We start from the raw sequence: 12,065 nt of genomic DNA, 5'->3' as shown, positions 1-12,065 counted from the left end.
GATTAAAGGCGTGCGCCACCACGCCCGGCTGCAAGCATTTCTTGATGCTTGGTGGCGGCATTTTCTCTTTTTGGTCACATTTGGCTTTGCTGACCAATTGGTGGCCTCTGAAGCTGGGGACTGGTGATAAATCTTTTGACCTGTCACTATGTCATTGCATGTTGATGCTGTTTTCACTTGACATTCAACTCTGCTGGCCTTGTATCCACTCTATTTGTCTCACGTGTTTCTTTTGCTCCCTGCCACTACATTATTACCCTCTGGGTTTATGAGTTTAATGTTATCTTCTCTATTCAGTGTGTGCTTCTGACTGGATTATTTCACAAGTTCCATTTCCTGCAGCCTGTATCATTTCTGTAGGGCATACCTGGGAGAGATTGCTGCCAAGAAGCAACTTTTAAAGTACAGATGAGAACTACATGTAATTGAAGGAACTGGAGGTTTTTTAAGACTCCTTTTAAAGGCTCAAGAGTTCTTTTCTGTTGGTCGGTCTTCCAGAACTTTGTTTTCTCTGTGTGATAGCAAATTTTCAAGGAGAATTTGAATGCTTATTCAAGATTGTGATTTTCCCCACCCTCCCATACCAGGCAAGTGTCTCAATATTTACCCCGGGTGGGGAAAAAACAATCACAGTCTTGAATAAACTACAAAGTTATATTTGTAAGATATATGTATATGAATGTGTGTATTTATATGTAAACTTTCCATGCAGGTTAAAAGAACAATGAAGTACATTCTAGTTACTGGTGGTGTTATATCAGGAATTGGAAAAGGAGTCATCGCCAGCAGTGTGGGCACAATACTTAAATCATGTGGCTTACATGTAACATCAATTAAGATTGACCCCTATATTAACATTGATGCAGGAACATTCTCTCCTTATGAACATGGTAAGAAAACTGCATTTTTTTCTCATTTAAATAGTAATGTGTCTGGGAGAACATGCTAGCTTTGGGGCATGAGGTATACATCTTGTATAACTTCTATTTCCTGCCTTCTAGAATGATCCTTAGTGCAACAGAATGCTTTTCTCTCTTGGATTAAGAGGAAGCTGCTATCTTAATAGATTACCCAAGAGTTTCTATAATACATGTGAAATATGGGGGGGATGGGGGGGAGATGGGGTGGTGGCAGCTGAATAAAATTTTTTTATTCCCTTGAAAAATGAAACATTTGGGAAGATGGAATATGCTGCTTTGTGTCCCCAATGTGTAGAAATTGCATGGGTGAGTAGAAGCTGTAAGAGACTGGGTTTTGGCCCTGTCATGACAAGTGTCCTTCAAACAGGGCCATTTTGTAGCAACCAGTAGATGCTGGACTTGAAGAGTAGGTAAGCTTGGGATTCTTGTTTTCCTACTGGAGTTGAGTAATATTCATAATGAGGATATTTTGAAGTGAGTGAAAGTTGAACCCATAAAGAAGGGTGGAATATAGCATTTTACTTTGTTATTAAAATCTTTTTTCTTTTTCTTTTTGATTTTTGAGACAGGGTTTCTCTGTGTAGCCCTGGCTGTCCTGGAACTCACTCTGTAGACCAGGCTGGCCTTGAACTCAGAAATCCACCTGCCTCTGCCTCCCAAGTGCTGGGATCAAAGGCGTGTGCCACCACATCCAGAGAGATAGGGTTTCTTTTGTGTGGCCTTGGCTGCCCTAGAACTAGCTCTTTAGACCAGGCTGACCATGAACTCACAGAGATCTGCCTGTCTCTGCTTCCTGAGTGCACCGCCTGGCTGTGAATTCTTATTTGTGGTGTGATGAATGATTTGGCATATCCAGCATTCTTGGTTTAAAGTTTGAGAAGCAATGTTGAAACAAACCTTAAAGCTGAGTCTGGTGGCTCTCAGTCCTGTAGTAGTAATTAGGAGACTGAGGCCAGCCTTGACTAACTACATAGTGAGCTCAAGGCTAATCTGGGCTCCAAAGTGAGTTCAAAGACCACCTTGGGCTACTATAGCAGGACCCTGTCATAAAACAATAGAACTCTTAAGTCCCAATGCCTTCAAGTTTTAAAATTCTATACATTTGTTTTCTGGTTTTGAAGTAAAAATCTGTAAGGATATATACTACTATTAGTAATAAGTAGCATTAGAACATCCATATACTAAAGGGATTTTGTTGTTGCTATTCTCTCATTTCTAGGGGATTGAACCTAGGGCATTGTGTATGCTAGCAATATCTATCTCTAGATAGGTATTTTTTATCTCTATAGATAGAGCTAGATAAATAGATACTGCTTTTGGAGGGATTTTAATATAAAGTTCTTGAGCAGTGGATGGGTTCCTGTTCTAGAAGGTGACACAAGACTGTTCCCTTCCCTGTTTCTGAGCTTGTCCTCTGTGTTGGTGTAGCAGTGAGTCATTCTAGGTAGCATTTCTACCAGTAAGTTATAGAGAGTAAATGTTAAAGGATGGAGCAACTTGGGCTGTTGAGTAACTTCTGAGAACTAAAGTGTAGCTCAGGCTGGCTTGTAAACTCAATACTACCTTTTTGTGTCTATGTCTAGGGATTTTGAAGTGTCCCATTTCTATTCTTGGACATTTTCTGCTTGAGTAGGTGTTTTGCTCAAGGTGCTGTATTCCTGTAAAGTCCCTTCACTTACAGCCTTCATGGCTGGCCTTGCCCTCCGTTCCATGCTGTTTAACTGTTCCCGAGAGAGAGTGAGTTCAGGCTGAAAGCTTCATCATCTCTTGGAGAATAATTGGCAATTTTTCTTTTTACGACATATTTAATTTTCTAGAAATGATGTCCTTGTTTTGTAATCAGATTATACAGACTTTGTTCTGAGTGTTTATATTTCAAGATTGAAATTGCGCCATGGCAAATGTGTTTTTCATTTCCTTGAACATGTTCACTCTTCACTGCAGGAGAAGTCTTTGTGCTGGATGATGGTGGAGAAGTTGACCTTGACTTGGGAAATTATGAGTGATTCCTTGATATCCATCTCACCAAGGACAATAATCTGACCACAGGGAAGATATACCAGTATGTCATTAACAAGGAGCGCAAAGGGGATTACTTAGGGAAGACTGTTCAGGGTAAGAATGGATTGACCTTTAAGCCATAAGTTATTAGCCAATTTAATTTCTTTTTAGTTCAAAAACTACTTCTATAGGATTTTACTATTTTGTCAAGGTATTATTACCTAAATATCCTTTCAGCTGGAAATTGAGAATTATATGGTTGTTCACTCAAATAATGTGAGAAAGCCGTTGTAGTAGTGGCATTGGTAGTGTTAGTCTAGCATAGTGGCATGATTGGAGTCCAGCGAGCTGTTACTTTTACATGCTGAGCAGTGAAGGCAGTTTGATTGGGGCCTAATGCCAAGTGGCTTGTGTAAGTGAGGAGGACATGAGCTTCCATTGCATATGTTGGTTTCCTGTGTCCCGTGGGCTGGTGGGAGTCTGAGAAGTAGGCTCTTGGGGCCCTCTTGAGCGTTCACCAGCACAGCTGACATCTGTTGACTGTTCTGAGATTTCCTATAAGTAGTCATTTGGGAAAAATGTTCTCATTTGAAAAGGTGGCATTGGGACACCATTGGTCTAGTGGAATGACAGTATGCCAGTTTGGGCCATTGCTTTCCTCTGAGTTATAAGAACAGATTTACATTTGATTTTTGCCTTGCCTGCACTGAGAGCTAAGGTTCAGCCTGACACCTGGTTCTGGCATGGGGCTGCCTTTGCCAGATCAAGGCTTAATTATTTGTTGATTTGGGGCTTAACTCTGTTACTTACTAGCCCTATGAACACTTTTTCTGTAAAATGGAGGTGGCCAAGGCTTCTGCTTGAGCTGCTACTTGAGTTAAGGGACTGCATCAGTATGGTGCTGTTCCACCTTTCCTTTTTTTTTTTTTTTTTTTCCAAGGCAGGGTTTCTCTGTATACCCTGGCTGACCCCGGAACTCCCTCTGTAGACCATGCTGGCCTTGAACTCAGAAATCTGCCTGCCTCTGCCTCCCAAGTGCTGGGTAGGATTAAAGGCGTGTGCATGCTGTTCACCTTTCTGACACATGGAAGAAATTAAGAATTCACATTGTGAATTAAGGTTATGTCAGACAAACAATTGCTGGTTCTGGTGTACTTGTTTTTCTGTTCGTTATCAAGAAATGCTTACTGAATACTCAACTGTGGTCAGACCCTTACTGGTCCAGCTCAGTATATGTGATGAAGGTCACTATCCTCATGTTAGTTGGCCATGGGACAGGCAGAAAACAAATCACATGAGATGTCTGATAGCATGTGTGATGGAAGTAAAGAGTAGGGCTAGAAAGCGTGACTGGGAAAGCCACTCCAGACAGGTGACTTGGGGCTTCAGGAGAGAGCTTGAACTTAGGAGCCAGTTAAGAAGAGTGAAGGAGGAGGCACAGGCACACAGGCCTCAGACCACTGGGATCTTTGGGCAAGGGTTAGAGGGAGGCTGTTGTGGCTGAGACACTACAGTCTGGAGCAACAGAGCAGGATCTTGTGATGCTCTCATTGAGTACTAGAGTTTAAATGTGGAATGGTGAGTTCTAATTAGTGTTTATTAGATCACTTGGCTGCTCATTAGCACTGCTTCTAACCCCAGATCATTCCCAACAGTCACCTTTGTACTTTAGGGACTTACATTCTTGTTCAACAACTGATTCTAAAGTGTTCCATAGTAGTTGGTTATTACTGATTCTTGGATGTGCAGCTGTAAAGACATTCTCACAAGTAGAGATAGCAGTTGTTGCTACTTGATAGATGGAGACACCAAGCTGAAAAATAGAGGAAACTTTTTATTCTTATATTAAATCAGTGAGTTATATTAAATCATTCATCGTGGTGAACTGAGATTTCATCCTAGATGCTGTGCTTTCATACTCTGCTGTGTTGTTATGTCTCTTGCAGTAGATTGTCTATACTTTGGTAAACTGGAATCAAATGGCATAGAGTTCTGGTAGACTGTTTGCTCCTGGAAAACCACTCAGGTGTGATGTGCCCACTGCAGCCTCAGCTAGGAGCAGTAGGGGTGGTCACATGGTCTTGTGTCCATGTGTGGCCAGAAAAGTAGACTGCCTAGGGTAGGTGTTCTGAGGTCCTTAGGGAGCCACTCTTATTTTTTAAAAGGCTATATTGAAGACAGGTTTATTGGGAAGCTGCTCTCCGGTGAATTCACTAGTCCCAAGGACTGAGGCCAAGGAAGTCACCATGGGGGTCTGGGGTGGGGTGAGAAGCAGCAGAGAGAAGAGAGTAGGGAGCCACTCTTGGCTTCATTCTTTTCACCAACTTCCAGCAATAGTTTGGAAGGAGGCCTAGGGAAGTGTGAGCCCAAAGATTTATTGAGTCATTTAAAGGTACTTCAAAAGTGATTATATGATTATATTTCTTGTTTAGTCAAAAAGGTACCCCATTATTTGTTCATCCAGGCAGAAAAGTACATCAGTTTGTTTTATCAGTGAATATATCCAGCAAGTGCAAGTCACAGGTTTCTTTTCTCTTTCTCAGTTGTCCCTCACATCACTGATGCAATCCAAGAGTGGGTGATGAGACAGGCATTAATACCTGTAGACGAAGATGGCTTAGAACCTCAAGTGTGTGTTATTGAGGTTTGTATGATTCTTGTCTATGTGAACTAATTCAGTCATTCCTCTCCACCAGTAGGACTATGCCCAGTGAAATCCCACCCTTCCATTCCTGTCCATGCAGTGTGCAGCAGCAGGTGGAATGGAGCTCAGGGAAGCAATTATGTCCCCACGGGTTCTCCCTTCTGTGTGTACTGGGTGATCTAACACTTGACTCCTAGTGGCAGGACACATTTCTGTCCCTCCCTTGATGTTGGCAGCCCTTTGCTTGCCTCTGGCAGAATTTACCCTATTACTGTCCTTTGCTTTGTTTCTGTTCTACTGTCCCTTCATTCCAGGACTGGAGTTCACAAGTCCCAGCAGTTTTGTTATAACTGGTAGTTTTTAAGTTATTTACACTTAAGGAGATACATCTAGGTTTCACTCTGTCTATCTATCCTTTGTGGCTCTCAAGTGGATTAAAGGTACCTAAGAATTACAGTTTAGTTCCTGGTACAGTTTTTTTTTGGGGGGGGGGGTGTGTGTTCAAGACAGGGTTTCTGTGTAGCCTCGACTGTCCTAGAACTAGCCCTGTAGACCACGCTAGCTTCGAACTAACAGAATTCTGTCTGCCTCAGCCTCTCAAGTGCTAGGATTAAAGGTGTGCCTAGCTCCTGGTACCTTTAAAACCTGACTATTTTCCTAAAATGCTGTGGCAATATCTGCAATGTTCTTGGGGTAATCAAGAGATTCTAACAGCATCACCTTTGAGCACAAAGCAGTGTCTGAAGACTGACTTCTGCAGGGTTACTAGGCTTTTGCAGTCACACTGTAACTGGGCACTGAATTGAGAGACAGCACGTGTTAGAGAGTCAACGATAACTTCTGACATTCTGTGTCCTTTCAGCTTGGTGGCACAGTGGGAGACATTGAAAGCATGCCCTTCATTGAGGCTTTCCGCCAGTTCCAGTTCAAGGTCAAGAGGGAAAACTTTTGTAATATCCATGTCAGTCTGGTTCCTCAGGTAAGCATGTGGTTTGGCTCTAATAGCTTTCAACACTGAAGGTGCTGGAAATAGGAAATAAAGAACTTCTGTGAGTCTATTAAAATCACATTCTTTTTTTTTTTTTTTTTTTTTTCGTGACAGGGTTTCTCTGTATAGCCCTGGCTGTCCTGGAACTCACTTTGTAGACCAGGCTGGCCTTAAACTCAGAAATCTGCCTGCCTCTGCCTCCCGAGTGCTGGGATCAAAGGTGTGCACCACCATGCCCGGCAAAATCACATTCTTATATTTACTTATTTGGTGTGTGTGTTGGTGGATAGAGGGCACACATGCTCGTACCTGCTGAGTCTTCTTGCCAGTCTATGATATGAAAGACTAAATGGAAAACATTTAAAAAGTGAAACAGGACAGTTGAAATTAAAGATGGTAGATTGAACTTTGTATGCTTATCTTTGCTATCTGTCAAAGTAAAATAATTTTTAAAGACAGAAATTTAAAAAGAATTTTTAAAAAGAATTTAAAAAGAATTTTTTGGAGAAGAATTGGTGGTAATAAAAGTAAGGAATTCACAAAGCTGCTGAAGGAGCAGCCTTGCAGCAGAAGATGTTGAGAAGTCACCCCTTTTCCCGAGGACTCTCCAGAGTCTCAGGATGGGCACTGGGAGGCTTTCAGGCTCTTCTGGGAGTAGATACGAATTAGGGCTCACCGTAACTGTTGCTTTAGAAGAGGTAAACTACTTACTAATTTGCTTATGTGCTCATTCCAGCATCTGTGTTTCTTTCTTGCCATAAGATAGCCTTGGGAAGGGTTTCCTGACAGGCAGACACTATGGCCAGTTGAGAGCAGTGATGCTGACCATAAATATGCTGTGTTGCTGAGATGCCTTGCTGTCTTCTACCTGCTGGTTTCCAGAGTCTTCAGAGCCAGAGTGGGCCCCTCCACGTGGGAAATCTGACACCTATATATGACTAGCCTAGGAGATGACACTCACCCTAAGGCTCCCCAGTCACCAGCCTGTCACTTACAGGGAACTTGTAGTTTGCTTAAGAATCAGCAGCCAGTGACTGCATGTGCTCAGCAGGAGCTAGATACAGTAAGAGAAGAACACGAGTAGGCAAGAATTAAAGTTAAGAATTGGGTAAACAGAGATGAAAGTATGAAGGAGGGAGGTTGAAAGAAGGACAGAGACAGAAAATAGGAGAGAAGAGGTAAGAACATTAGAAGATTGGTTCAGGGCTGGCAAGGTGGCTCAGCCGGTGAGAGCACTGACTGCTCTTTCAAAGGTCCCGAGTTCAAATCCCAGCAACCACATGGTGCCTCACAACCACCCGTAATGAGATCTGACGCCCTTTTCTGATACATCTGAAGGGAGCTAGCAGAGGTCCTAAAATTCAATTCCCAACAACCAGATGAAGGCTCACAACCATCTGTACAGCTACAGTGCACTCACATACATAAAATAAATAAATAAATAAATCTTTTTTTTTTTTTAAAAAAAGATTGGTTCAGATGTGTTAAATATAAAAGGATATCCTGAAAATTTACAACAAAGAAATGAAGAGAGAAGTGTAGCCTGAAGCAGGTTATCACGGTGTGGCTGGGGGCCAAGAGTTACTGATTGGCTATGGTAGTAGAGCCATATTCCTTTGTGAATGTGTCATCTTGGCTGCTTTATCCTGAAACAACAGAGTTGAATATATATGAAAAGCCATATGATTCACAAAACTCAAAAAAATAGTAGTGGGTTTTGAGATAGACAATGTGTCATAAGATACCTCAGAGCGGCCTGGCCTCACTGTGTAGTCTAGGCTGTTGGCCTTGAACTTTTGGCATCCTAAGTGTTAGATAATGTGCATGAGCCATGACACAAGGCTGAAACCTAAAATACTATTAAAACTCTTTTCAGAGTTTTCTGACCTGTGCTCTGAACAAGGAAACTTCAAGATACAGATTGAAAAAGCCCATTGAGTGCTTACTATATATTGGGGGTAAAATGGCCAGCACTAAGGTTATTAGCTAGGAGAGTATAGAGTAATGGAGCAGAAGGCCTCAAAGGCTCTAAGGGAAAAAAAGATCAGATGACAGTATGGCAAAACTAGGAGCCAGCAGAAAGGCTTTAGTAGTGAGGTAGTGGTTTTCAACCTTTCTAATGCTGCAACCTTTTAATTCAGTTCCTTATGTTGTAGTAACCGCAATAAAATTATTTTGTTGTTACTTTCTAACTAGTTTTGTTACTGTTAGGAATTGTAATGTAAATATTTGTTTTCTGATGGTCTTAGGTGACCCCTATGAGTAGGTCCTAAGGCACAGGTTGAGAATCACTGTTCTAAGGGAAGGTCCTTTCTGAGAACTGTAAACCTAGCAGATGTGTCTTAAGTGTGGGAAGAGAATAAAGACACTTTATATAGACAGAGAAATGGCACATGACTTACCTGAACAGTTCTTTACATACTCAAAAGTGTACACAGCTGAAGAGGATGGTGTCATGGTACAGGACAGAGAGAGCTCAACAGAGCATGCCTTAGACAGGAGCTGAAAAGTAGCAGTGAAACGCAGCAGAAGACTTGAGTTAACATGGGGTTTAGCTCAATGGCAAGCCTTGTCCTGGGTATGGGCAGAGCCCTGGTTCAGCTGTACCCAAAATATAGATATAAGCAGAGACATTATTTGGAGGGTTTGAGAGTGGGAGGACAGGGCCAAGTAGTACTGTCTGTTAAGCTGAACCCCATAGAACCAATAGACTCTAAAACATATGCATGTGTAACGTCAATAAAAATCTAGGCTGAAGTGTACAACTGAATTATTCAGAGGTTTAAAGAAAAGTCATGCTAGGAATTTTTCCTAGAGAATTGAACCACTGTTTTTTTCCCTTTTGTAAAACAGCCAAGTTCAACAGGGGAACAGAAGACAAAACCCACCCAGAACAGTGTTCGGGAACTTAGAGGACTCGGGCTTTCTCCAGACTTAGTAAGATTTCCTAAGTCCCTGGTTTTGGTGTCATCTCCCAATTCTAATTAAACTCTGGCCTGTATGGCAAGATGGACGTTTGTCAGCGTGTGTTTGATGGTGGAGAAAATAGTGCATCGGGTGGGGCTGGAGTTTGTGTGGACTTCCTGGGTCTTGCTTCTTGTTGCCCTCCATTCCTCCCGAGAACATTAAGGAGGAAAACCAGTCAGTTAGCTCCTGTAGTTCACTCGTTTCTCCTTTGCTCTCGTTTCTCCTTTGCTGTCTGTCGTACTCCTTGGGATGTAGGAGTTTTGGAGGAAAAAAAAACAGATAGTGGTGTGTTTGTGGATCATGTGCACTGTGCTTAGAGCTGACATTCTCATCTCTATTTTAATTCCAGTTGTGAAAAAGCCCTACTTTGACCCTTCTTTCTGCTCAGAGTCTCTTGTTTTCTTAATTGCTAGGTGGTGTGCAGGTGCTCAAATCCTCTTGACACATCTGTGAAAGAGAAAATATCAATGTTTTGCCATGTGGAACCTGAACAAGTAAGTAAAATTTCAGCTCTGGAAATGGCTTTTTACTTCTTGTCTAAAGCCAGGACCACTCTACTTCTCAAGACGTGTTATGTCATTGTTATGTCATTGGTAAGGGACAGAAAACTGCCCCTAGTTCTCAACACTTTTCCTCTCTTCTCCCATCCCTTGTTCTTTGTGCTGTTTGGCATGAATGTCTCTAGGGTTTCACCTTATTCCTTGTGCATGCTCATCAAGTTCTCCTACCATTGAGCTATCTCAGGCTTGTATTTTTACTTTTGGTTCATTCTAGCTTTGACTTTATGCTTATCTAATCTTAGTCTCCCAAGTGCTGAGATTACAGGTGTATGCCCCCAACCTAGCCATTGCTTTGCTTTTGGGCTTCTGGTGCAAATTCAGTTACACAGTGATACATGGTAAATAGGTGATCTCTAAAAAAGGATTGCTAGAGAATGTAGTTTTGCCTTACTTAAGCGTGTATACCCCAAGCCAGTTCAGACCAGATTAACCCTTCTAGTTTTCATTCCCAGATATGTTGGGAGTTTCCTTGACTACAAACTGGCAGGGAAATTTACACTATTGTTCAGAGATGGTAGTACATGTAGCTTGTTGCAGGTTGGAAGTTGAGGGAATCTGAGGCTGCTAGGTGAATTGTTTGAAGATGGGTGTATATATAATATGTACAAGTGAAGGAACGTGGTTGCTAAGTACATTATTAAAGGTGGGGTACATAACCCCAAACCAAATGTGGGTCCCAAGCTAAACTGTCCCCTGTTTGCCTACCTTGGTTCTTTTTTTTTTTGGTTTTTCGAGTCAGGGTTTCTCTGTGTAGCCCTCTGGCTGTCCTGGAACTCACTTTGTAGACCAGGCTGGCCTCGAACTCAGAAATCTGCCTGCCTCTGCCTCCCGAGTGCTGGGATTAAAGGCGTGCGCCACTGCGCCCGGCCAGCTCCCAAATATTTTTGTCTGTTGCAATGTTAATAGATCCTGTGATACCTAAGTATGGTGCTTATTTATGGAAACACTATTGGATATTGGTCAATGTGTTAAGAGTTTCTTTGTTTTTTTTTTTTTAATTTATTTTATGTGTTTGAGTGTTTTGTTACCATGCACAGTATGTATGCCTGGTACTTGTAGAGGTCTGAAGAGGGCACGGATCTGGAACTCGAGTTGCAGATGGTTGCAAGCTATCTTGTGGCTACTGGGACTTGAACAGAGGTGCTCTAGGTGAACAGCCAGTGTTCTTAACAGCTGAACCCTCTCTTTAGCTCCAACTAGTCATTCTTGACATCAAAATACCTGAGGCAACTAATTGAATAAAGAAAGGTTTATTATAGTTTAGAAACTGAAGTCTGAACAGCATAGTGCAAACTCTGGGAAGGACCTGTGATGGCTGCAGGTAGAGTGCAGGAGTTTGAAAGATCACCTTTCTATTCCAGCTGCAGAGAGATTGAGAGGCCAGATTCCTTATGGGAACTCAAGGGTTATAGGAAGAGTGTCGTAATTCCTTCCAAGGGCAGGATTCCCAGCATCTCAAGGACCTCCTAGGCCTGGTCTTAAGAGTTCCCCAGCACCCTCCAGCTATGCTTGCTTGGGCTTGACCCTCCAGCCACTTGGGCACTTGAAAGGCTCCAAACCACAGGGAAGCCATAGTACTAAGAATAGCCTGAAGGGGCCGGGCGTGGTGGCACACGCCTTTAATCCCAGCACTCCGGAGGCAGAGGTAGGCGGATTTCTGAGTTCAAGGCCAGCCTGTTCTACAAAGTGAGTTCCAGGACAGCCAAGGCTACACAGAGAAACCCTGTCTCGAAAAACAAAACAAAACAACAAAAAAGAATAACTTGAAGGAGATCAGAAGAAAGGTGCAGGCAAGGCGTTTCCAGATGAGAGTATGTAGAGTTTGTTTTACTGCTCCATGACTGAGGGTCAGGAGACAGCAGGCAAGCCCAGCTAACCTGGTGAAAACAGCAGTAGCCGGGCGTGGTGGCGCACGCCTTTAATCCCAGCACTCGGGAGGCAGAGGCAGGCGGATTTCTGAGTTCGAGGCCAGCCTGGTCTACAAA

General features: G+C 42.6%; 1 protein-coding gene across 1 annotated transcript in view; it reads left to right on the top strand.

Moving 5' to 3' along the window:
* Ctps1 (CTP synthase 1) overlaps positions 1-12,065 on the top strand; it is a 31,520-nt gene that overhangs the window by 2,349 nt on the left and 17,106 nt on the right. Inside the window, exons 2-7 of the mRNA XM_021160002.1 lie at positions 713-890; positions 2,865-3,035; positions 5,465-5,565; positions 6,428-6,544; positions 9,407-9,490; positions 9,934-10,014. Coding sequence (XP_021015661.1) covers positions 5,503-5,565; positions 6,428-6,544; positions 9,407-9,490; positions 9,934-10,014 — 345 coding nt within the window. The 5' untranslated portion in view covers positions 713-890; positions 2,865-3,035; positions 5,465-5,502. The remainder of the gene's footprint in view (positions 1-712; positions 891-2,864; positions 3,036-5,464; positions 5,566-6,427; positions 6,545-9,406; positions 9,491-9,933; positions 10,015-12,065) is intronic.

Source organism: Mus caroli, chromosome 4, assembly GCF_900094665.2.
Source record: "Mus caroli chromosome 4, CAROLI_EIJ_v1.1, whole genome shotgun sequence".
Classification (NCBI taxonomy): domain Eukaryota; kingdom Metazoa; phylum Chordata; class Mammalia; order Rodentia; family Muridae; genus Mus; species Mus caroli.
This window is presented reverse-complemented; position numbering and strand designations above follow the sequence as displayed.